We start from the raw sequence: 26,832 nt of genomic DNA, 5'->3' as shown, positions 1-26,832 counted from the left end.
AATCTCAAGTCTTCCTACACTTATCAGCTGCTGTATGTAGAGCAGGAAATGTTTTATTTCCATTCTGATGCTGCGTTTACACGTAACGATTATTGGCCCGATCGTACGATTAGCGATGTCGGATTTACGTTTTTTTTTTTTTAACGATCAGCGTTTAGACGGTACGATATATCGTACGAAAATTCGCACTGCTAACGTTTTGCGATCGTTTAATCCTCACACATTAGTTAAATCGGCGAACGACTGTTCACAAGGAACGATTTGCGAATTTTTTGCGTACGATAAACGACGATTTGCTGACCTGATGAAAGATCACGATGTACGATTTATCGTGCGTCGTTTGATCGTTCGCTGCGTTTACACGTACGATTATCGTTCCAATTCGACCGTTATCGCGCAAATTCGCACGATAATCGTTACGTGTAAACGCAGCATAACACACTGCTCTCTGCTGACATCTCTGGTCGAGACAGGAACTGTCCAAAGTAGGAAAGGTTTTCTTATCAAATCTTTTATTGAAGGTAGGAGAGGTTTTCTATGGGGAATGCCCATTGAAAACTTCTCCTGCTCTGAACAGTTCCCGTAATAAGTGTATATTGGTGATTTGTATAACTTTTGGGGGGCAATACAATACTTCAATACCAATGTATACCACAAAGAGGGAGGGGGGGAATATGCCGAATTTCCTACATAGATTAGGTGTCAGATGTTGTAGGATGTAATTATAATAGGGTCCATGACACCAGTGTGAACCACGTCTTAATGCTCGATGGAGCCTGTACTGTAAACTTGTAGAATAGTACCGCCATCTAGTGGTGCATGTGACAGCTCCTGCATCCTATGGCTGTGCATATGCTGCTTATACAATGGCACCAAGGCTGCACCATATGTAACAAGTGTCCTGGATGATATAGTAGGCTCACCCAACTGAAAGGACTTCACATTGTTCCTATTCTCAGGTCAGAGCTATGGTTGTCACCTCCAGGCAAGATAACACACAATGCAAAGTAACCAGATACAAGACTTCAGGTTATCAACATGAAATTTATTTTGAAGTACAGTTGGAGGGGTAGGGGTTAATAAATACACAAACATCACATACAAGTTACAAAATGGTGCGGACTATTCTGTGCACAGGAGCTTGCACTCTAGAGCCAGAGCGAGGTGAGGTGGTCGCAGTACCTGGTATGGCGGATGCTCTGTATCACATTAAGCTGGGGAACAGTCATGGTGCCCACACAATAATATGGCTGTTTAGTTAGAATGGACTCCCCCTTAAAGATCATTGGCTCTTATTGTCCTGTTCCCTGGGAATTCTAGACCATAGCAACAACTTGCAAAACCTTAGCTGTATGGAAACATTATTGGTTTGAACTATAAGGCTGCAGCTGTTAAAGGGACACTCCGTGTAAAGCTGACTTTGTGTGAGAGCTAGCAAGGGGGTGGGGCTGTTTTTGCAAGAAAGTAGCTGTGCATTTTCTTATCTCGAATACAAGTTTTTCATGGCATGTTCCTTTATAATCTTAAAATAATAATAAAACTGCTCACTCAATCCCATAGTAACTACCCATTAAGGTTAAAATGCACAGTGTAAGGATATATTCACACATGCATGATCTGCACTTGCACTACTGCACATCAGTAAGAGCTTGTGACTTATTCTACAAGACCCGGCATTATACAGTAAGGAAGTTTTACAATCCACTGACCAAAGCATCATGTACAAGCATGGTGGTCACATCTGATCTCTGTACAATAGCTTCATGTGCACCGTATAGACAATAACTCATAGATCTAAGCATCATGGTGATATGTACAGATGTAGCAGAGTTCAATATATCCTTAAAGTTCATCCCAGACAGACATTTAGCACCAATTTACAGGATTGGTCAGTTTGGAAACCTGTTAGTCTCCAGCTATTGCAAAACTACAGCCCCCAGCATGCCCTGACAGTCTTTGGCTCTCAGGCCATGCTGGGAGCTGTAGTTTTTCTACAGCTGGAGACCCACAAGGCATGCTGGGACATCTGGCTAAATGTCTGAATGATGTGACCCCGAATGCTCATGAATCCCATGTCCTAATCTGTATGGAGCTGTAAGACTGAAGACAGCAAAGTGCTAGATTTAGCCATCTCAATCAGTCTTCTCCATTCAAGTGGGGCCACAGGACCCTTATTTAAGGACAGCAGAGGACCCCAGTGCTAAAACACTAACCCTCTGAATAGCGGACATGTGTCAATCTTAAGACAACCCCCTTTAAGGCAGCATTCTACATGCATGGCCATATCTAAGCTTAGAAAATGCAACGCATTTACCTGCAGTCCTATGTAAATCATAATATCAAGTGGCAAACTTAGACCTTAAAGCTTTCCTGTTCCTCCAATTTCCTTCTTAAGAGGCATTATGCATTAACTGCAAGAAAATTCAAGTCATATGTCATAGTCTAACAGCAATAAATGGCACAATATACACATAATGCGTTCAGCGATCTTCCTAAAAAGCCCTGAATCATGACATTGGAATAGACAAGAAAAAAAAAAGGGGGGGGTTAAAAAGGAAGACATAGACAAATACATGCAGACAATAAAATTAAGCAATATTTGTTCTTTAGTGCCCCTGCACAAGCTCGCCATCTAATGGTAAATCTGTGGAACTGCGTGTAAATAAAAGCATTCAGGGATGCAGTTCCACAGTGGAACCATTAGAGGGCAGCCTTAGCACACACTAAGTCTTTATTCCAATTCTATGTACTTGGTAAACAAGACATTGAAAAATTCATGCAGATAAGTGTTTTTTGTTTGTTTTTTTTCTTTTTTTAACAGCACAGAAACTGGTGTATAATAAGAATCTGAACTGTTAGTGGTCCCTGAGTACCAGTAGTATATACAACACCTTCAATCTCTCCCCTAAACCTCCACAGGGAGAACAGATTTACAGATTACAATGCATTTTGGGTAACGTAAAGCTAAAAACGCATCATGGGATGTGATCAAGTGACTAGCAAATCACCTCATTTGCTATAGAGAAGAGCAGCGCTGCGGTCATAGGGGATTGTGAAATACGCCCTAATCTAGACCCAAGCTGCAGAATTTTTAGGGTTGGAAACTATATAGAATTTATCAGGCACGGACAAAAGTTTAGGACTGGATAATGGACACCGGACAGAAACGGGCAAAATGGTATATACGGGGCATAACGTTTTTAGGATAGAAAAACCTATCCTAGCTTTATAAAGGTGAATAGCGCTTCATCAGGTGGTTCAGTAGAAGTGCAGCTAGAAGTCACACTATATAGAAAATCTGAAGCATATTTATTTTACAATATACACAGGAAGGTCCTGCAAGGACCAGTTTTCACAGTGAGAATGGGACATTCTCAGACTTTGACCAAGAGTTATTGTCAAACACGTAGGGGCCTCGATAGTGCAAAGTTCTGTCCTCCCACATCCGCTTCTCATCAAACGTTCTGTAGAAGGCTCTTAAAGTTCTCTAGTTCCTTTACACTTGTGGAAATTCTGCAGAAGAGGAAAAGGAGTTGTCAGATGGAGCAGAGAAGAGTTTGTCACCTGCCAACCTTTTAAGATATTTCCTGCTTTTAATTCCTCTCATGTGCTTGCAGTCAGCGAATGGAAAATTCCTGTTTACACTTAGAACCTGAAAGCCAGGGCCCGTAAAGGCCCTATTCCAAGGAACGATTATCGGCCGATAATTGTCCCGTGGAATAGAAGGCAACGATCAGCAGATATCGTTCATGTCGGCTGATCATTGCGTCGTTTGTCTTTCAAACATGTTGAATTACAAACGACTCATACAGCAATGATCTGCTGCTGCTGCTCTGGACGATCTAGCGATCACCCGGGCCGATTTCTGAAAAGATCATCCCGGGCAGTACTGCAGTACCAGCCGGATTATCTTTAGCGCCACAAAGTTCTGATGCGGGCACATCCGTGCGCGCCCACATCAGAACTCCCCACAGCCCACTATGAAGCGTGTGTGTGTATACACTCCAACCAGGATTCCCTCAGAAGGCAGCACTACGTGAGTTCCGTGGGAATTATGTCCATTGTAACAACGGCCATGATTCCCACGGAACTTACGTTGTGTGAACATAGCCTAGGGCTGCATCCAACATCTACAGCCTCTGGTTTTCAAATGCTGCATGCTCGAGGTTCTCTCATTTTTAATCTTGAACATTGATATGTTTTATTACACGTGTTCTTCCCTTATCCGCACTGACCTTCCAAAAGCATTAAGAAGAGCCACGATTTCCTGTCGCTTCAAGTGGAATCCGTACGACGGTCCAGTCTCTGACATGTTCTGAATTTGTTTTTCTGAGAAAAGTATTTTCAGAGCTGTACCCAACCCCTGGGTCTGTGGGATGGAAAGGGTGAATCATTTGTTAAAAAAAAAAAAAAAAATCTAATAAGAATTCTATGCCCACCTGTAACATTGCTGCAATGCTGATACCCCCCACCATCACCACCACCACCAAAAGTCCCATCTGTTCATTGATGCATAATAACACATAACTCATAACTAATAGAGGGAAGCAATGGACACCTTGGTGCCCATTAGGACAGTCACACAGGGGGTGCAGATGTCACCGGTTCAGTCTATGTACTGTCACTATGAAACATCCTGGCAGATACTTTAAAGTGCCACTGTCGTATTTTTTTTTCAGCCTCAGACTCAGGCATTACAAAGCTCTGGTGTCACTAGCCCTTCGGTCAGATCACCTACCTGCAGCTTCCCCCATAGCCGACATTTAAAGCAGCCAACACAGTCCATTATCTTAGAGATGTTTCGGAAGTGTTGTCGGAATTCCTCCTGTAAAGAGAAAGCCTTACTGTGTTTGTTGTCTACAGATAACACAATGTTAAATTACATTTTGGAGCCACAGGTCTTCCATCAAGGTTACCATGCTGTATATTTAAAGGGAATCTGTCAGCTCTATATTATGCTCAGGGCTGCAGACATGGGCAGATAGCGTATAGCAGTGCCTCTCAAATTGTGAGACGCCCCCTAGCTGCTAGGGAGGCAACTTTCACAAAAGTGACTATAAGCTGCACAGTCCTTTCCCTGACTGCAACAATCTCTGGAACATTATTAACTCATTTTGTGTTTATTCCATGTTTTATAGAGATTAGGAGACTAATAAAGGGTACTGAACAATAGTTTTTACTTTTGCATGGACTTCCACCATAGACGGTGAGGCCCAGGCATCATCTTGTCTGTAGGGTGAGGCCACAATAGAAAAGTATGGGAAGAGCTAGCTTATAGGGATATAACAAACAAACTTCTTTTCAAAGTTATAAAATAATGTTTTCCTTCCAAGCTCCTGAGTCATAGAGGCTGGGCTGAGCTGCAGCATGCATGCCTCCTTCCTCCCCAACCCCCAATGTCCTGCATGATTAAAGGGGATATCCAGCACTACAAAAACATGGTCACTTTCCTCCAGAGACAGCACCACTCTTCTCGCCAGTTTGGGTGGAGTTTTGCAATTCCGTTCCATTAAAGTAAATGGACCTGGAGACAAGAGTGGTGCTTTCTCTGGTAGAAAGTGGCCATGTTTTTGTAGCATGGATAACCCCTTTAATGGTGGTGACTAGTGACGCCATTTCTACAAATCCTCAACAATCACCACGCCACTGGGTTTCTTTCCTCATTCAGATCTTGATACTTATTGCTTACATTGCTGTTATATGCAAAGATCCTGGCTATGGGTGTAATGTTTTACATGATATTAGAATGTAAGTGCAATAGCCACAGCATGTCCTCAGACGAATGGCTGACAATCTGAATGTTACCTTTAATCTGTCGGCTTGTTTCTTATCCCCGGCAAACAGTGAGTTCTCATCAAAGTGTAGAGGGAAATCTCTGTAAGTGAAAAAAGGCATAAATATTACTACAGGATACATTGAATATATATATATATATATACATAGGCTCTTCTACTAATGTACTACAGACAGCCACTCTGGTGTGTCCTGGACCTCACTACAGTTATTGTATAAAATACCTTGTGGGGTCCTAAGGAAGCCTGCAATAGACAGAGCAGTGTAATAAGTGCGGCCTACAGAATCCTGAGGCAGAACAAAACATCAGCAAAGGAAATGGCATGGTAGGTAAGTGCTGGAGTAGTAAAAAAGCAGAGTAGACGAGTGCTTGAGTTGTAAAGAAGCAGGGTAGGCAAGTGCTCGAGAAGTAAAGAAGCAGGGTAGGCGAGTGCTCGAGTAGTAAAAAAGCAGGGTAGGCGAGTGCTCGAGAAGTAAAGAAGCAGGGTAGGCGAGTGCTCGAGAAGTAAAGAAGCAGGGTAGGCGAGTGCTCGAGAAGTAAAGAAGCAGGGTAGGTGAGTGCTCGAATAGTAAAGAAGCAGGGAAGGTTAGTGCTCGAGTAGTAAAGAAGGAGGGTAGGCAGGCGACAATGTAGGAAGGAGCCAGGACAGTGATTGTACTAGTAACATGGCTCTTACTTGGCATCCCGGAGAATGGCGAGCAGTAGTTCCTTGGTTTTCAGGTCTTTTGTGTCGTTTCCAGTATACAGCAGATACGATTGCCTCTCGAAGAAGGGCAGCACCTTAGAAATTGCTCGGAGCTCAATCAGATAAATAAAGTACAAGTTCTTCAGTCTCCTGGGACCTTCATTCTGGGTGTGTGTGGCATCAAAGCGGAGCTGGAATTCTGTCACATTGTGGCCCCAGATTTTATTCATCCACGTGTCTGTGCAGGAACATGAAACAAAGACGGGAGATATAGATTGTATCACAGCTTACCATGGTGCAGAATAACCCAAAATAACATCAGAAGACATCGCTGTGTATTGGAGAATCCACCTAGTGCAGCTGCTCTGTCCTGCCCCCATGCTTTACACTGCTGCTCTGTGGGCTCTCCAGTGTATATAAGCAGAAGCCCATTTCTATATCATCACCAAGGATACATATACACTCACCGGCCACTTTATTAGGTACACCATGCTAGTAACAGGTTGGACCCCCTTTTGCCTTCAGAACTGCCTCAATTCTTGGTGGCATAGATACAACAAGGTGCTGGAAGCTTCCTCAGAGATTTTGGTCCATATTGACATGATGGCATCACACAGTTGCCGCAGATTTGTCGGCTGCACATCCATGATGCGAATCTCCCGTTCCACCACATCCCAAAGATGCTCTATTGGATTGAGATCTGGTGACTGTGGAGGCCATTGGAGTACAGTGAACTCATTGTCATGTACAAGAAACCAGTCTGAGATGATTCTAGCTTTATGACATGGCGCATTATCCTGCTGAAAGTAGCCATCAGATGTTGGGTACATTGTGGTCATAAAGGGATGGACATGGTCAGCAACAATACTCAGGTAGGCTGTGGCGTTGCAACGATGCTCAATTGGTACCAAGGGGCCCAAAGAGTGCCAAGAAAATATTCCCCACACCATGACACCACCACCACCAGCCTGAACCGTTGATACAAGGCAGGATGGATCCATGCTTTCATGTTGTTGACGCCAAATTCTGACCCTACCATCCGAATGTCGCAGCAGAAATCGAGACTCATCAGACCAGGCAACGTTTTTCCAATTTTCTACTGTCCAATTTCGATGAGCTTGTGAAAATTGTAGCCTCAGTTTCCTGTTCTTAGCTGAAAGGAGTGGCACCCGGTGTGGTCTTCTTCTGCTGTAGCCCATCTGCCTCAAAGTTCGACGTACTGTGCGTTCAGAGATGCTCTTCTGCCTACCTTGGGTTGTAACGGTTGGCTATTTGAGTCACTGTTGCCTTTCTATCAGCTGGAACCAGTCTGCCCATTCTCCTCTGACCTCTGGCATCAACAAGGCATTTCCGCCCACAGAACTGCCGCTCACTGGATATTTTTCTTTTTCGGACCATTCTCTGTAAACCCTAGAGATGGTTGTGCGTCAAAATCCCAGTAGATCAGCAGTTTCTGAAATACTCAGACCACCCCTTCTGGCACCAACAACCATGCCACGTTCAAAGGCACTCAAATCACCTTTCTTCCCCATACTGATGCTCGGTTTGAACTGCAGGAGATTGTCTTGACCATGTCTACATGCCTAAATGCACTGAGTTGCCTCCATGTGATTGGCTGATTAGAAATTAAGTGGTAACGTGCAGTTGGACAGGTGTACCTAATAAAGTGGCCGGTGAGTGTACAATGCCATTAACTCAGAGGCAAATACAGGATTCTTAAAAGGAACTTCCCAGTGATATGTGCCTGATACAAGAAGCTTATATAGCGGCTTTCATGTTCTAGGCCTGCGGCTAATGCACCCTCTCTTTACCTTGCAGCAGATATCTTGCGCTGAGATGAATATTGATGCTGGCGTGAAGTCCTGATATAAGTCTATAGAAAGCTCTCTTCTCAACACAAAGGCCTGAAAAGGAGACAAAAATTATTTAAAAAAATAAATAAATAAATTTCAGGCAAAAAAAGGATTCTGACATCACATTATTACAGTTTAAATGGGTTGTTGTTATTTAAGGTGAAAGAAGGATTTCTCTCCCAATAGGACGTGAGCCACAAAACTAAGGGCTGTACAGAGTAGTGCTCACTATGGAGGATCATGGTCGCTGAAAGTAGTCAATGGATATCATTGGTTTTAATAGGGAATAAGTAATTCTCCTGAAGAGAACAGATCACTCCTAGGGATCTGCTTACTGAAAGAGACCAGGCAGCCTCTTTACATATGGGATATTGTTGCACTGAATTCTTCATATCATGACTTGATTCCATCCCCTACAGACACTGCTTAGGTTAGAGGGGTTGTCTGATAAATGGAATATGTCCAACCCTCAGGATAAACATGTATTATTAGTGGGGGTCCTACACTGCCTCGATCAGTCAGCAGGCCCTGGTACTTACAGCTTGTATCTGTGGGCACTTATTGTATACTATTGCTGAGTTGTAGCACCAAATCCAACAAATGCTCATTCTTACACCACTTCCTGCAGGACATACAGTGGCTTATAAGTACTGGATGATTTATAGTAATTTACAAATCTGTATAACTTTCTGTTACTAGTTCATTTGAAAGAAAAAAAAAAATTAAGGTTGCACCATTAATGTGGATTTTTGGAGTACTCCTTTAAATGAATAGGATTCCATTTGCAGTATAAGAACTTTAGAGGACCTACCTTTCAACCAGCTGTAGAACATGGTCTCTGCAAAACACCAGAAGAAATGGTTATATGGATATACCACAAAAATTATAGTCTTACAACTTCCCTTACCAAAGTCACCTACTGTCACTTTGTTACACAGTAATGTATTCCACAGAAAAAAAGTCATCAAGTATGTATGATGATGGTAGTGGTAGTGGATATTATTTGTCCTGTATATATTGGAATCATTGGTAATATTGGTGCCTATATAGTGGCTATTATTCAGTACCAGTCATTATATGTCGGTAATAGTAGTAATCATGGTATGGCGGTATAGTTACTTTTATTATTGATAATATCAGTCATGGAGATAAATGATTGACCATGATTGCTGCTTACTGTCACACTGTGCCATAGCTGCAGTGCTACCAATGCAGGCAGCTTCTCCAAGTCTATTCTATTGCCAATATACCTTAGAATAAACATCAGAGGAGGCTCAGTATCGCAAAAGCTGAAAGGGGTATTTTGCCCCATATAGCTAAGGGCACAGGTCTTACAGTGAGAAGAGAAAGCTTTAGCTTTGGCTGTCCAAACATGATGGGAGTTGTATTTTTACAACAGGTGGAGAGCTAAGGTTCCCTACCCCTGTTGTAACACATGCTTCTGAGAAACAGGTATGAAGTATGTTATACAGTATTATGTTCCTTACCGTCATTTTCACCTAAAAGCAAAAGAAAAGAAATAAGTGGATTAAACTAAAGCCATACAATAGGGGATACATGACACCGGCTATTACTCTACTGTTTACCGCATAACACACATCTCATAAAACAATGGCCGTCACGTGTGAGCACCTTGCCTCAGGCGGCATGTCGGGCATCCTTCCAGAGAACACAAATTACCACACTAATATGTTATAAGATGACCAAAGTGGCACGTGCGGCCCACATCCCCTCAGTGGCTGCTCAGGCAGCGTCACCCATCTTCCCCATAGCTATGTGCTGCTTCATTCCCATAAACAGGCCCTTCAGGACTCCGGGTGAGTATATTTTACAGGAGCAGTGACTACAGCCATGTTGACCATCACCAGTCCTTCAGTCAAACAGACTATAGATTTAGAGGATCATGGTCCATCACTGTATGGCTAATCTCATGTAAACGTGGTAGGAAAGCCGCCTATTTGTTGCACAAACACACATATAGGGCCCCATTTATCAAAACTGCAGAGAGGGGTATGGGTCTCATTGACTTCAATGGCCCGGTCAGTTAGTGACTACATTTGGGTCATTTTCCAAACATCTTCATGGTTTTTTTAAGTGCAGCACACCACGCTTTCAGTCCAAATCAAAATGTATATATATTTATATATACGTACAAGAGGTCACCGGTACATACTCCCTAGATGTCCGTGGGGTCCATGCTCATATATACTGTCATCGTACTATGACGAACTATACATATCTCAGATGGCACAACCATGAAGAAGTGAAGAAAGTCTTTGTTGCCCATAGCAACCAATCAGACTTTCATTTTTTAAAAACGTTCAGGTACAATGTGAGCTGCACTGTGATTGGTTTCTATGGGCAGTGGTCCCAATTTACTTTCACTTTGGATTCCTCTACCCCACAATGCCTAGTTATAATATAAAACACGAAAAGCCTCAGGTATAAACAACCATTCGATTTAGTGATGCTCATAGTAACCAATCACAACTCTGCTTTCCATTTCAATGTAAGTTTGAATGAGATTGGTTGCTAGTGGCAGCAACTAAACTGGTTGCTAAGGACAGCGTTCAGGCCTGAGGCCTAGTGAAGCCGATGTTATATTTACCTCGTCCAGTTGCCAAAGGATTCAATGGCCGCTTTACTGCTTTAGGCCTATAAAAATAAAAATATCAGATCACCGAATAAAGTATTAATTAATTTTATACATCCTAACATGTGAATCTTCCACCCCAATACCCACCAACACCACAGGTAGGGAACCTTGGCTCTCCAGCTGTTGCAAAACTACAACTCCCATCATGCCTGGACAGCCAAAGCTTTAGCTGTCTATGCATGGTGGGAGCTGTAGTTTTTCAACAGCTGGAGAGCCAAGGTTCCCTATCCCTGACCTACACTATGGCGGCAGATTTGCATAATTATTTATGGACCCATAACATAGTCCTGCAATAAACTAGGAGGGAGATTTATTCCTGTCTATGGCTATGCTCACACATGTTGCTGGTATACAGCCTAGATTGTACTTCTAAATGAGGAGTCCAGCATGGGCTACATCATCACCCCTTTAAATCTGCAATATATTTATTATCTGACGCGTATTAGACATTAGTCTAATAGACACTGCAGGAGCTAATATGCCATGGGAATACATATATATAACTCAATAAAAGAGGTGTTTACATGGTGGCTGTTTAAGGGCTTGAAGGCGCACGAATAGCACCTTGGAGAGATACAATGAAAACCTTATGTGGGGGAGGGTTACATACTCTGGATCAATACAGGGACATGGATGGGGGGGGATGGATGAAGTAAGGAAAGGAAGTGGATGTAACCAGGCTAACATCCTCCCTCTCCTTCCACAATCTGGCAGATGGCGACTGTTACTTGTGTAACGTATAGTAAAGTGATGCAATATAAAAAACGGCGACCATGTGGCCAATCTAAACCTTGAGAAATTCAACTCAAATACTTTTATCAGGACAATTGTAAGCCACACGATTGCTTAACATTATCAACAGAGGAGGTTGCACAAGTATTAATGACACTGATAGATAGAGAAAGATTAGATAGATAGATAGATGTGACTGCTGTTTTTGCTAAAAAACTAAATATTGTGTCATTTTAAGCCTAGGTGGATCTTGTGCAATGGTCATAAAGTGACCCTCTTAGGTCAACAATGAATTTGCATATTGCAGTGGAACCACAGTTTTGCAAGGTTAAAAGTTGCTGTAAACTCACACTGTAAAACCACACTGCAACATCATAGTTGCTATTCATAGTAGCTATTGATATGATGCAGATAGGGAATCCATTGGGCATGATGTGAATGGATATATCCTTGTCGCAGCTCTGGGTACAATAACATTGTGGTCATTAAGTACTAGGCAGATAAAATACCAAAACCGCTGTTTAATCTCGAGCCCTTCCCCATAATCCTGATCAGAATGGTGGCTATATCTCTGTGCAGCTATTTTTACCATGCACTACGAGCAGTTACATAAGGCTCACTGAACTCTCTGCGTTCCTGCCAGATGCTGCAGAGCCTGACCTTTCAGGGATAGACTTCCCATGACACCATCAACATAGAAGTAACAGCTGCCAAATGGTCTCGTCTTATTGGCTGCCGCAGCCTCCTCCGGGCCAATCAGTGGGCGGCAATTGGCCGGCATTATGTAAATGTGCCCTGACCGGCTTAGGAAGTCTGCTGTGAGGCGATGCTGGAAACTTCTGCAGTTTTAAAGTTTCTGCATTAGTTTTACCATAACCCAGTAATACTGTGAGATGTTCTGCAGATGCACAGAAATAAACATTATTCTGGAGGGGTTTTTTTTTTTGTTTTTTTTTGTGCACACTGAACCTGGAAGCACTGCAATACCGGGTCAATGCCTGGAGAGGACAGGGCAAGCTCTTTTTTAATCTCCCTGTTCTAAAAATCCATTTAATATATACGTATCAGATATTAAACCCCCTGTCCTGAAGCCGATAGATGGGGGTCTGACCAAATTTATATAGGCCAGCTAGGCCTTGTCAAAAAGCTTGCTGTCTACTTTTAAGTTCTTATGGACTACAAGAAAGTTCCAGAAGAAGAAAAGTATCCAGCATATTAAAACACATCCCCTAAATTCTATACCTGACACTAGAAAACAGTCAGCCAGCTCCCATACACACAGTCCGCTCCTGACAATGAGGTTATCTTTAGCTTCATGGAGATAGACCAAATACTGAGGGGCCAGAACTATTTTTACTTTCGGTGTGGGTGTTAATAGCAGAAGGAAAAGTCAATGGACCAAAGATAAGGAAAGTATTTACTAAGTTGTTCAACTCTTTCTGTGGAGGAACCAAAATATTTAAAGGGGAAGTTCCGCTCATCATTGTGAGACTGAGAGCACAACTAACTATATGTGGCTGCGGTACAACAAAGAATTTATCAAGGGTCCCACTGTTTTCTAAAAAGGTGCAGAGGTGGGGGGTCACATACTTTTTCTTTTCTGCAACACACAGGAATAGACTTCTATATAAATACATCGGGAATTATATGGACATGCAATCATGAGAATTCCATGCTACGAGTACATCAACAGCAAAGACATGAGGTCATGGTTGTCCCTCATGGTAACTGCGGTGTTCTTAACTTGGATATTTGACTTGGAGGGAAGCCATTCGAAGCTACAGGCAGAGATTAATGTTTGTCTAAATAGGCAAATAAAGGGAAATGTGCCAAGCAGAGCGCACACTAAACAAACCTAGACATGCTTACATTTAAAGGCTATGGACACGGCAACAAGAAAGATAAGGAAATATTATTTTTTACATATGTTCATAGATTTCTTGAGTAAAAATGCTGTGATCTTGCACTTGTGTCAGGTTGTAAACTTTATTTTTGATCATTGTGCAGTTTGCAACCTGCTCCTGGATTTAGACTTTTCTCATATGGATATGTGATGTATGTGTGCTCAGGAGGCTACTGCATTCACTAGCCTGGACTGATTCCCTATTCCATAGCTCATGAGTAGTGAACCCAATTGCCCGGCATTTGACTCCCATGGCTGCAAAGAAAACACAAAAACAGCCTATTGCATATGGCTGTATTTCATGTTTTCAAAGACTTCCTATAGCTGCATCTAACTTCTCCAGCCACAGGAGTCAAATGCGAAACGATCGGGTTCAGATGCACCCGAACATTCAGGAAGTTCGTTCATCACTACTCATGAAGGATCTCTGCTCTGTCTGCTGACAGACATTGATGCTGAGGTGTGATACTGCAGAGTTTGCCTTATGGGTTCGCTTCTAGCACTCTACACTAATACACAGCCTGTGTAATTCACACCTTGCCCATCCTCCCCATATACAGCCTGTATGATCTGTTATCTCTGATAACTTATATGCTTTCTGCTCTCTCTTCACTCTCTGACCTGCCATATACAGCTTCCTTACCTCCCTGCTGCTAACTCTAGCACCAATATGTAAGAGGAGGCGAGAGCTGAACCAGAAGCAGTGTATAATACAGTCTCTTACTTGAAGCAGTTTTCCTCGTAGATACTGTTCCAGACCTTCCAGGCATCTGGTCCCTTGTAACCAGTGTACCGTTCAGGATTTATGAGCAAGTCCACGTATTCTGCATCTGGTGACTCCTCATCTAAAATAGAGAGAAGATGTCATTCAGCTCACAGTCACTTTATATTATTGTGCTCCATCCTGCAACTTTATCTGCAAATGATTTGCAATATATATTTATTAGGGCTAGGCAATATTGGCCTAAGTCAATATCGCGGTTTATCACATATGTAGCTGCGGTAACGATAATTGGACGATAACTAGGACACGCCCTTTGTAAGCCACGCCCCTTTTCACAAGCCACACTCACTTGGTCATGCCAAACTGGGGATATTTTGTTTCAATAAAGTTAAAAAAAAAAAAAAGTACAGAAACTCAATGAGCAGCATCCCAAGCTATGTACCCACTACAATATGTGTATATATAGGTATACAGCATACAGCTATGTACACACTACAGTATGTGTATACACAGGTATATAGCTATGTACTATAGAGACCCAGAGTATATATGATGGGTATATACTATATACAGGTGACAGTACAGGGACATACAGTATATATGATGGGTATATAGTATGTTATGTATAGGTGACAGTACAAAGGCACTGTTATAGGGTCACTATGAGTGGCACATTATAGGGGGGCTGTAGATGGCACTGTGCTGACACACTGTGAAGATATCTATCTATCATCTATCTATCTCCATCTCCTATCTATATCTCCATCTATCTCTCCCTCCTATCTATCAATCTCCTAATCTATCTGTCTATAGATCCAAAAAGTAGCACCACTCCAATTGAATGAAAAAAAAAAGTGTAGATTTATTCACAATCCATGTCAAAAACAGCAATGTTTCTGACCACAACCGTGGTCTTTTCTCAAGCCAAAAGACATTTGGCTTGAGAAAAGACCACGGTTGTGGTCAGAAACGTCGCTGTTTTCACATGGTTTGCTGACTGTTTTAGTGACTGCCCTTACATTCGAGACGGCAGTGACTGCTGTGCTGCTCTGACACGCCAGGCAGGTTGTGGGGCCGCTGGGACGGGCAGGCTGGGCACTGGGACAGGCGGGTGGCTGCTCCGCTGTGATGGGCTGCTGAGAGAGGCAGGTGCGCGCCGCTGGAACAGGCTGAGACGGGCAGGGTCGCTGTGCCGAGCCGGTGACGCGGGGCGCTCTGACACGCCGGGAGGTTGTGCTGAGACAGGCGGGTGGGGGCTCCGCTGTGCCGGATCGGTGGGTGCTGAGACGACTGGACCGCTCTGACATGCCGGGTGGGGGTTAGTCTCTTATGTGCTGTCTGGGCGTCCCTGCACACACAGCACACGAGACATCCTCAAACCTGTGCAGCTCAGGGCTCAGACGGGAAGATAGTGAAAATACCGCAGATACCGTCCTGGCAGAGTGTATTTTCACGGTATACCGCCCAGCCCTAATATAAATAACACCCCCCCCCCATATACACAGTTTTTGCCAATACGACGAAAAGTGTCGGCGGGAGCTCCATCCATATTGGAGTTCTCACTACGGTCTCAACTTTTCCTCCTATAGTAGAAAAACTAACAGATCTATTCTTATGCCTTTTTACATACCGTCGTGTTCACAGAAGTCATCTGTTGAATCGTCATGTTGATTCCATTGGGAGAAAGCTTCCTGGGCCGCTTCACTGTGAGAGAAAACAGGAGCCATTAATAAACGTTTCACATGTAGATTATAGCTACTTATCATATACCATGAACCATAAGGGTTGGCAGGGCTTTAGGATAACTAAGCTGTAACAGAGCCTATGCACACTAAAAAAGCCATCGCATCCGGAGGACCCTATCTCTAAAAGAGCATGGGAAGAAACAGCTGTACAACTCAGAAACTATGTGCGCACCTTAAAGGGGTTATTCAGGGTTAAAATAAAGCAATTAGTCGAAAAACTGCCCCATCCCTGCCCCTTGCTTGTGTGTAGTATTACAGTTCATCTTCAATCACTCCAATGGAACTGAGCTGCAAAACCCACACTCAGAGGACAAGAGTTATCATGGATAACCCCTTTAACAGAGTCCCAAACCTATATAATAGCCCTATCATATTAGATGTCCTGGAGCTGACACGGTCTGTGTTCCCAACTTGTAGCAAAGTTACAACTCCAATCATGCCCTGAAATATGATGGGAACTGTAGAACCGATGCAGTAATATCTATATTATATATGGTGGCATCCTAGCATTGATGCAAAGAGAATATAACTCGACACATCACCTTACCTTAAAGATTCATCCACTGCCCCCAGCCTCTTCTCCTTCTCACACTCCAGTTCTCCATTGCCCACGTTGGCCGCTTCTGTGTACTGTAAAACACATAGGAAACCATACTATTACATTGCAGCACATATACTGTATATCATTGTATTACAGCTCCGTTAGTCAATATACTTGGGCTGGGATAACATGTCTGGCCATCCAACACCATCTTCAATAGGAACGGAGTAGACGGCACAAGCTGAATCCAACTTCCCATCCATTGCCCCATAGGGTGAAATGGGGCAGCACCAGACCTGGTTCATATCTAGCAGCTGAAGATTTGTCACAATTGCATGTTCTAAACAATCCTCAGAGCATACATCTATCTAGTCCTGATAGTTTGCTACAGTGTATCAGTACAGGTAAAATCACCATTGGCAGCACCAGAAATGTTCTTAGGATTCCTGACGTCTTCTCCCATAGAGGTGAATGAAATGTAAATGGTATTAAATCACCAGCGATAAATACAATGATCCATTTACAATTTACTTTGATTCGGCAAACATGGATAAGACTTTCCTTCATGCCTTTCCAAAATCTCCCTGGCCCCTACCCCGCCTGCTCTACAAACCTTCTAGAACAGAAGAAACATGAGGCAGAGGAGACTTTACCTTCTATGACCTTGTACGTGTGATAAAGCCTCTCCAAGTAAGATGTGAGGGGGATCAGACCTGTCTGTACAGCTATATATGTGTCTGTGGAGGTTGTGGTACAGCCCTAGGTATCCAGTCCACATGCAAAAAGTGTTGCTACTGCACTGTGTGAATACAACCCGATTAAGCTGAACAAAATCTCATGCCTTTTTGCAGATAGCAGATCACCACTGATCACACATGTATAGTCAGCATGTCATCATATTATAATACACTTTCAGTATGAATTCCTCAACAGTTAGAAGATGTCTGCTTGGTGTCCAGGAAAGATAAAAGCAAGTGATATATCGATGACACAGAACGTCTGTCTGCTAAACGATCTAGCAGAGTTTTAGTGTAATCCTATGAGATGCAGCTTCAGCCTAGGTAGGGAGAGCAGCTGCATCTCCTAGGAATATACCGGACATTCTGCACTCATAGATATCAGAGAAGACAGCGTGACTCGGAGGAGTTATACAAGGCTATGTCCACACCTGATGAGATGCATTCTCTCAGTTTTGGGTATATTTACTAGTGAATATGTTCTGCCCATTACAGACTATATACTGTTGAGGGACTCAAATATGCACCCCTCTGCACAAAGAGGATGAAATTCAGTAAAGGCAATTCAGTAAAGTGCAATGATAGAAGGCAGTGATGTAAATGTCACCAGTTATAAATGATCTGCTGATAACTATACAAGGCAATGTGAAAATAAAGAGAGACAAGACTAACCAGTAATATCAACACCCAAAGAAAGGTCAGAGATACCAAAGATAACAGAGAAGAGACTAGAACCATACAAGAGATCAAATCTGTGTGGGTGAAGCGCCAAATACAACATCCACCACAAATACAGCAAGCCTTCTAAAATTTCTATAAAAATCACTGGTTAAATTATTTATCCTGTACTGATCCTGAGTTACAATCTGTATTATACCCCAGAGCTGCACTCACTATTCTGCTAATGAGGTCACTGTATACATGCATTACATTACTTATCCTGTACTGATCCTGAGTTACATCCTGTATTATACCCCAGAGCTGCACTCACTATTCTGCTGGTGGGGTCACTGTGTACATACATTACCTATCCTGTACTGATCTTGATTTACATCCTGTTTTATACTCCAGAGCAGCACTCACTATTCTGCTGGTGGATTCACAGTGCAGGGAACACTGGAAGATTATATCTCTGCAGAATTAGAGTACAGCTTTATAGTAGGATAAATGCAAGAAAAAAAAAATCATAATATACAATCCCAATACAATCACTAATAGCTCCTGCTTTGTACTAGATTTAGGGATATCGCCACAGTAACTATCCAGTGTACACATTACCTGGGGCACCTGGCCAGCCGCACGCTATAATCACCACCTTTATTTCCCCTTTGTGGTTTCTCTGTAATTATTTGTAATGTAAACTGCAAATTACACACGTGAGCAAATATAAAAGGCAAACAGCCCGGGGCAAGGATTTTCTGTGGGGGGGTATCCTTCCCCCAAATATTTCCCTAACACATAACAGTCGCCATATTCCTGATCCCTCATTCCTGGAAATTCAGAACTACATACCTACTATGGTCTCCCAGTTTGCCACCTTTACCACTCTTGCTGTCTAGCTAATAAAATCAGCCATGTGGGAGCTATGAGTGTGTGTGTATTATATATATATATATATATATATATATATATATATATATATATATACACACACACTCACACGTACACGTGACTATGTTATACCAGGTGTCATCAACCAAACAAAACATCATTTATAATTCATCTCTCATTATATCAGGTTACTGAGCGCTGCCAGGAGGACCTTGTATCCTGTTCCTCTTCAGAACAGACTTTCCCTTCATCTGGACATATGGCGCAATATCCTTCACTGTGCATGAGAGATAATGCCATCATACAGGTCTTTGTCCTTTTCTTTCCATTCATTCACTTACATCACTGGCTGTACAGATCCTAAAGGAAACAGCACCACTCTTGTCTTCAGTATGTGTGTGGTATTGCAGCTCAGTTCCACCAAAGTGAGTGTAGAGTTGTAGTACCAGACACGACTTGAAGACAGGTGTGGCGCTGTTTAAGAAATTGGCCATGTTGAATAACCCCTTTTAAAATGTCTCACAAATAGATACTGAATTGCTGGGACGAATGGATATACTAACAACTGTGACACAAGGACTTCAATAGACAGGGTCCTTATTCTATTGAATTGCATCTCCACTCTCAATACATAGACATAACACTAGCAGACAATCAGATTCAAGCTTGCATTGCACCACTGTAGGTTAGAAAATGAAAGCAGCATTCTGACTGGTTGCTATCGGCAACTGCTCTCTTCCCTTCTGCACTAGATTTTCTACATCAGGCTTTATGTGGCAGTGTAGGCCTCATGTAACACCACAGACACATGACTCTTTTCTACATATCGCATATCGTCTCAGGGTTTATTTACTCTATCAGTCACATTCATGTAGCTATAAAAAAAAATAAAAAAAAACAAACATAAAAACCAAAATGACCTCCACTGTCAAAATCTCAGCTCAGTAGATGTGTCTCTTAAAGTGAGCAATGGGCAGGCTTCTGCTGCTGAAGATAATCAAAGGAAGGAAGTTTTACTGAGAGATTATTCTTCTTACACATACAGGAAACCTAAACCCTCATATGGTTACGAAAGACGCCATTAGTAACGGATATTGATCAGCAGCTTCACAGATGGGTCTGCTCTCCCCTTAATGTCCTGCTAAAAGCAAGCGAGAAGACGACATATATACGTGGCTCTCACAATGAGCACCGGGGGGTGTCAAACACGCTGTTTACACGGCGGGCGCTATACATTCATAAAGTCATAGCTAACCAACCTACAATTCCCATCATGCCCTGGTAAGGCCAAGGGTAAAACATAAAAACTAATAAACCACTTCTCTGCGATTTTCTTCCAGAAACAGCACCACTCTTGTCCTCAGTTTAGCTGTGGTATTGCAGCTTAATTTCACTGAAGTGAATGGAACCCAGTTGCAATACCATGCACAACCTGTGGACAGGGGTGGCGCCGTTTTTGGATGAAAGTAGATTTTCGCTAATCCTGGATAACGCTATTTAACCCTATGGATACTGTCACAAATGTGATGTGAACTGCAAACCACAGACTTTTGCTTTTCATGTCTTTCCTTTGTACTAACATTTATACATGAATGAATATGTATACGACTAGATATTTAGATGCATCTGGTGTGAATAAAGTGTGAACTCTTTTTTGGAAGTGCGGTCTCCATCTTCTCTTTAGATATTTAGAGCCATCGCAGAACATCAGAAGCACCGAGCTGGATTTTTTTTGCATCTGATACCCCATAGGCTAAAATGGGGCAGGGCACAGACCGGACCTATGGAGCATCTGGCAAGGAGTGGTCCCAAGTTTCAGGATGTTGCTGATACAATCACTGTATCTAGAGGAAACCGAATATGGCTGACACAGCAGCTGGCTCGTGTATCTGATGGTGTGCAAAATAAAGATTCTTTATCTTACAGGTTTATGATAAACCGCTACCCCTAAAATCTAAACCTTGCATGAAATAAGTTATAACGTCATCTGTCAAGCCTGGCAATAATTGAAAAATGTATCCAGATTTGCTGAATATTTTATATCAGGGATGGGGAACCTACTGCAAAACTACAATTCCCATCATGCCTGGACAGCCAAAGCCAGGCATGATGGGAATTGTAGTTTTGCAACAGCTGGAGGGCCACAATTTTCTTATCCCTGATCTAGATTAGCGTTTCTCCAACCAGTGACTCTCCGGCTGCTGCAAAACTACAACTCCTATCAAGCCCTGACAGCCGAAGGCCACAGGTTGGAGGAACTTTGTTCTTTGCTTCATATTTTTTAGTCAGGGTGGGAGGGGAAGATGGTTTCCCAGTGGGGGTAATTCTATCTCACTACAGGCCTTGGAAAATGCCACATTATATTGCATCTCTGTGCCAGTCTATCTGACTTTCTGGATCATCAGATGCTGGATTAAAAGAATTTTACTAACCTTAAATCCCGGAGACTTTATGCCAGGTGGAACCGCATCCTACAAGCATAACAAGGTAGATTAATGAACAATAATATACACAGCTCTCATAGTGAATAAAATGTGATGAACAGATCAACTATCTTCAAGGTGATACCATGATGCACAGTTCCTGAATCCCACCCCTGGGGTCAATGGAGACTATACAAGGTCTTGTTATCATTACGTTTGGCCTCCAGTAGGCCTCATTGTGGAATACAGTGTATCCTTACTCGCTCCCAGAGGGAAGATCCGATGGTGTAACTGTCCATATATAGACAATGACATCATCAGAACTTTCCTAGTGAGGCCACACGTTCTTCCCCTCCTCCTCCTGAGCTCCCCCCATAGCAGTGGTGCCACCGACAGGCACCCAACATGCATTTTAATGGCTGTCTGCAGTAGCACTGCTCTGCAATAAGCTCCGTTCACTTACCCCATGGTACACGTTATAACCTGTATACATCCCTAGCAGTAAGATACTATCCTGAGCCTGATAAATTCTAACACCCCTTCCTATCACATGGCTCCTTATAGTTCTCATACATCTCTATGCATTGGCATCATGTCTCTAGACCCATGATACATGTACATAACCCTGTATCTATCTTTAGGTGTTTTGCACGCATCCAGACGCTGCTATTACCGGCAGGTAGTCCCCTTCTCTCTAGCTGTTGCTAAACTACAATTCCCCATGGGAGATTTCAGCTCAGGAGCAGCTGGTAAATAAAGGTTTCTGTATCCCAGGAGTGAACGGTACAAATAGGGAATTAGATCAGATCTATAACTCCTGCAGGTTTCCAGCTGTTGTGGAACCAGAAAAGTCTGGACTTGTAGTTCTACAAATATGGCCACGTGATGTTACAGTGCAGGACGGCGCACAGGGGATTATGGGCAGGCAGCGGTGCTTACCGTGGGACAAGGCTGCACAGCACAGTCTCTTATTCCACAATGGCTGTTATCCTTCCAGAATGGACATGGCTTCTTAAGGTTTACCTACAAATAGAAAACATGGTGTTTCAATCGCACTTAAAGGGGTTGTTCTAAAGGTAAAAGTTATCCCCTATCTATTTAAAGCAGGGATGGGGAACCTTCTGCCCCCCAGCTGTTGCAAAACTACAATTCCCATCATGCCTGGACAGCCGAAGGCTGTCCAGGCATGATGGGAATTGTAGTTTTGCAAAAGCTGGAGGGCCGGAGGTTCCCCAATCCCGGATTTACAGCATGAGATATAACTAGTTGTATAAATGGTGGTCCAATGGCCGAACATGGGCGCTACAGATTCATTTACTGAGCTCTATCCTTGTGACTGCCATGTGTGCCCCTCTGAGCTATGACTGACAGTCCTTGCGTCCAATCAGGATAGTCAGAGCTGTCAATCACAACTTAGAGGCGGAACCAGGGGACTGAGTAATCAGGACGCCTAAGGAGAACAGCATCCGCTGTTCCTTTAAAAGATTTAATATACACATAAAATATGGCAATGGACATCACACAAGATCCAAGCTCTAGTCCTTTAGTCTATTTACATCCCTGGCAGTCAGTAATCTATACTATATAGTGCAATACAACAATGTGGCAATAAACACCAGTGGAACAATGAGTAATGGACTCAAAAAATCTTAAAGGGGTTGTCCTATGAAAACAGGTTATGGCCTATTCTCTGTATAGGGAAAATAACTAACTGAGCGTGTGATCCCACCATAGATCTGTTCTCAGAAGAGATCACCAGCATTCAGATCCCCTGTAACCCTGTAAGGATAGGGAATACCTTGTTTTCATAGACAACCTGTTCAAAGGGCACGGTGGGAAACTATGGTTCATCAGTAGTTGCAAAACTACAATGCCACATCTTTGGTTGTGCAGGAAGGATGGGAATTGTAGTTTTGCAACACCTGGAGGGCCAAAGGTTCCCTACCCCTAGTCCATCCCATATAGGCGAGAACTATTGCGTCACAGACGAATTACCTTGTAATATCGGAAGTAGTCGGTCTCCAGTAGTTTTTGCAGTTTGGGAAATAACTTATTGTTATTGAACTCGTCTATAGTCTCCACATCACACGTACAATCATCCAGGTAGCCGGCCACCTATAAAGAGGAAGTATAGGTGTTACACAATATGTACAACGTCACAGCTGTGCAAGCGATTACTAGATCATTCCTATTAGGAGGCAGCACTATTACAGCAAATGGTATAAGGGCATCGCTATCTATGTATGGGCTGCAGAGGGACACAGGAGTTGTAGTCTTCTATAACATGCAAGCCACAGGTTTGGGAACACTGTATATAGCGGTCTATTAGGGCATGATGGGAGTTGTAGTGGTGGTATAACTGGCAAGCTACAGGTTTGAGAACAATGAGCCACTGTATATGGGGGTTCTCTCCAGGCATGATGGGATTTGTAGTTTTCTAATAGCTAGAAACCTAAATTTTGGAGAACACTGCTGTAATGCGTCTGAAGGTCTGTCAGGATATGATGAGAGTTGTCATAGGGTCACAGGTTGGGAATCATTGATCTAGATGCATTTGTTAGCAGTGTGGGCTGTACATGGAGGAGATTGGTAATTGGAGGCACCTCCATGGCATATGCCCTCCTATGACCAAGCTCTGTAACCCATAGCTATGCCGTATAGGTTACTACAGGAGTGCGTTTAGGGTGCGTTCACACGTACAGGATCCGTAGCAGATTTGATGCTGTGTTCAGTTATTTAGATGAAATCTGCTGCGGATCCGGTATGTGTGAACATACCCTTAAATCACATATATAAATATTGACGTGCATAAATATACTAGTGAGAATATGTGTAATCTAAAGGGGAATCCTTACCACAATATTAATGCATGTAAATACTAGAAGTGTGATTTAAAGGGGTAGTCCTACTCTAAAATTTATGCATGCCAATATTATACATACGATTTAAAGGGTTATTCTTGAGATAATATTACCGCACGTCAATACTATATGTGTAATTTAAATTGGCATAGCATTGACATGCGTAAGTTTTATGGTAAAAACACTTTTAAATTACACATATAATATTTATGTTCATAAATATTATAGTAGGACTACACCTTTAAATTGCACATATATTGACCTGCATAAATATTATGGTAAGGACACACCTTTAAATCACACATCTAATATTGATCTACTTTCTCAATGCTCACCACAAATCCATAGGGGTCATTTATTACAGTAAGAATACCCCTTTAAATCGCACATATAATACTGATGGGCATAAATATTATGGTGACAATACCCCTTTAAATCACACATATAATACAGATATCCATTAGTATTATGGTAAGAACACCCCTTTAAATCGCATATACAATATTGGCGTGTATAAATATTATGGTAAGAATACCCCTTTAAATCGTACATATAATATTGGCGTGTATAAATATTATGATGAGAATACCCCTTTAAATCGTACATATAATATTGGCGTGTATAAATATTATGATGAGAATACCCCTTTAAATCGTACATATAATATTGGCGTGTATAATTATTATGATGAGAATACCCCTTTAAATCGTACATATAATATTGGCGTGTATAAATATTATGGTAAGAACACCCCTTTAAATCGCACATATAATATTGTCATGTATAAATATTATGATAAGAATACCCCTTTAAATCGCACATATAATACTGATGGGCATAAATATTATGGTGACAATACCCCTTTAAATCACACATATAATACAGATATCCATTAGTATTATGGTAAGAACACCCCTTTAAATCGCATATACAATATTGGCGTGTATAAATATTATGGTAAGAATACCCCTTTAAATCGTACATATAATATTGGCGTGTATAAATATTATGATGAGAATACCCCTTTAAATCGTACATATAATATTGGCGTGTATAAATATTATGATGAGAATACCCCTTTAAATCGTACATATAATATTGGCGTGTATAATTATTATGATGAGAATACCCTTTTAAATCGTACATATAATATTGGTGTGTATAAATATTATGGTAAGAATACCCCTTTAAATCGCACATATAATATTGGCGTGTATAAATATTATGATAAGAATACCCCTTTAAAATCGTATATATAACATAGGCGTGTATAAATATTATGGTAAGAACACCCCTTTAAATCACACATATAATATTGGAGTGTATAAATATTATGATGAGAATAACCCTTTAAATCGCGTATATAATATTGGCGTGTATAAATATTATGATGAGAATACCCCTTTAAATCGCACATATAATATTGGCGTGTATAAATATTATGATAAGAATACCCCTTTAAAATCGTATATATAACATAGGCGTGTATAAATATTATGGTAAGAACACCCCTTTAAATCACACATATAATATTGGAGTGTATAAATATTATGATGAGAATAACCCTTTAAATCGCGTATATAATATTGGCGTGTATAAATATTATGGTGAGAATACCCCTTTAAATCGCATATATAATATTGGCGTGTATAAATATTATGATAAGAACACCCCTTTAAATCGCACATCTAGTACCGATATGCTTTCTATGTTGCTCATGGCTCTCACCACAACTCCCATAGGTGTCATCCATTATTTTTCCAATTCTCCTATACAGAAAACCAACAATCACAACAAAGCACTGACACCTAAGCAGGCACAAGAGGTGACAACCGCTACAGCCACAACGTCCGTCATCTCTTGCCGTCAAACTTCTTAAGTAAAAAACATTAATAACTAATAAAGTTCTAGAAACCAAACCACGAAGAACACTGGCACAGGCATCACTAGGGCACATATCCATCATCCGCCATACTTTACCTTTCCGCCACACCTTTAATGAAGTAAAAATGACAAATGCATAAGGATGCCCATAGAAAAATTAGAAAATGTATGAAAATGACATCATGAAGCCATGTGACGTCACAGCAGTCATGTGATGCTAATAATAGCAGGGCAGAGAGGCAGCTATGTGTGTGCCCTGTGCTGGCTCACCTGGCAAAAGCAGCTGTGGGCAGCAGAGCCCGGGGTGTGCTGCGGGTCTCCCCATGGCAGCAGGCAGCACAGCACGGCCAGCAGCAGGATGACGGCTCTCATGTCCACACTGTCTCCCTGCAGCAGCATCACTCACAGTCCTACAGCACAACCCGGAAGAGGCCCTCAGCAGGGGGCGTGGCCTTCGTGACATCACACGTGACGTAAGTGTGTGCAGCGAGCGGTACGTGTCTGTAAACACTGGACGCCACGCCCCCCGCTTCCTCGGGAGGAGGGAGACATTGCATCATGGTTCATATCTACCGCTCTCCGCTCTCCACACAACGATGGCTGCCGGGAAATACATGACTTATGCGGCTGGTGGAGTTCTCCATATCAGCCAATCAGAGATAAGCTTTCATTGTTACAGGACAGGTGAAGAAATGGCAGGTGAACTGTGATTGGTTGCTATGGGAAACAGGTTTGTTAGCTAC

At 42.2% G+C, this 26,832-nt stretch overlaps 2 protein-coding genes and 1 pseudogene across 7 annotated transcripts in view; 1 reads left to right on the top strand and 2 right to left on the bottom strand.

Annotated features, from left to right (window-relative positions):
• Positions 1-3,290: 3,290 nt before the first annotated feature.
• ERO1A (endoplasmic reticulum oxidoreductase 1 alpha) lies at positions 3,291-26,647 on the bottom strand. Of its 2 annotated transcripts, XM_069950294.1 has the most exons (16): positions 26,360-26,647; positions 23,340-23,459; positions 22,284-22,367; positions 21,354-21,392; positions 16,640-16,722; positions 15,978-16,051; positions 14,348-14,468; positions 10,941-10,987; positions 9,820-9,831; positions 9,144-9,170; positions 8,291-8,383; positions 6,471-6,717; positions 5,806-5,875; positions 4,739-4,825; positions 4,236-4,369; positions 3,291-3,513 (listed from the first exon to the last, which is right to left on the bottom strand). In XM_069950294.1, exons 1-16 carry the CDS (start codon positions 26,486-26,488, stop codon positions 3,456-3,458), a joined length of 1,425 nt encoding a protein of 474 aa, XP_069806395.1. In that variant the 5' UTR covers positions 26,489-26,647; the 3' UTR covers positions 3,291-3,455. The 2 variants fall into 2 exon arrangements, with proteins under 2 accessions (XP_069806395.1, XP_069806396.1); XM_069950295.1 differs by lacking the exon at positions 9,820-9,831 and having other exon boundaries at positions 26,360-26,646.
• On the bottom strand, positions 12,674-12,792 carry LOC138771603 (U2 spliceosomal RNA; annotated as a pseudogene).
• Positions 26,474-26,832, top strand: part of LOC138770946 (alpha-1-antiproteinase-like) — an 86,961-nt gene continuing 86,602 nt past the window's right edge. For 2 of the 5 annotated variants that reach the window (XM_069950290.1, XM_069950286.1), the window contains exon 1: positions 26,475-26,819. In XM_069950290.1, coding sequence (XP_069806391.1) covers positions 26,809-26,819 — 11 coding nt within the window. In that variant the 5' untranslated portion in view covers positions 26,475-26,808. Of the gene's footprint in view, positions 26,820-26,832 lie in introns of all 5 variants that reach the window. The other 3 variants (XM_069950283.1, XM_069950285.1, XM_069950292.1) reach the window with 3 other exon arrangements.

The sequence above is a fragment of the Dendropsophus ebraccatus genome, chromosome 13 (genome assembly GCF_027789765.1).
Source record: "Dendropsophus ebraccatus isolate aDenEbr1 chromosome 13, aDenEbr1.pat, whole genome shotgun sequence".
NCBI lineage: Eukaryota > Metazoa > Chordata > Amphibia > Anura > Hylidae > Dendropsophus > Dendropsophus ebraccatus.
Note: the sequence above shows the minus strand (reverse complement) of the source record. Positions and strands in the feature narration are given on the sequence as shown.

What these genes read in the sequence shown, in the direction of transcription:
- ERO1A (XM_069950294.1), bottom strand. Translation starts at nt 26,488, where the DNA reads ATGCTGCTGCAGGGAGACAGTGTGGACATGAGAGCCGTCATCCTGCTG. An exon ending in TAAAGTCTCCGGGATTTAAG is followed by an intron (nt 16,723 to 21,353) that starts GTTAGTAAAATT and finishes TGTGTTTTACAG; the next exon opens with TACACAGAAGCGGCCAACGT. An exon ending in CTTCTTAATGCTTTTGGAAG is followed by an intron (nt 3,514 to 4,235) that starts GTCAGTGCGGAT and finishes CCTCTTCTGCAG; the next exon opens with AATTTCCACAAGTGTAAAGG.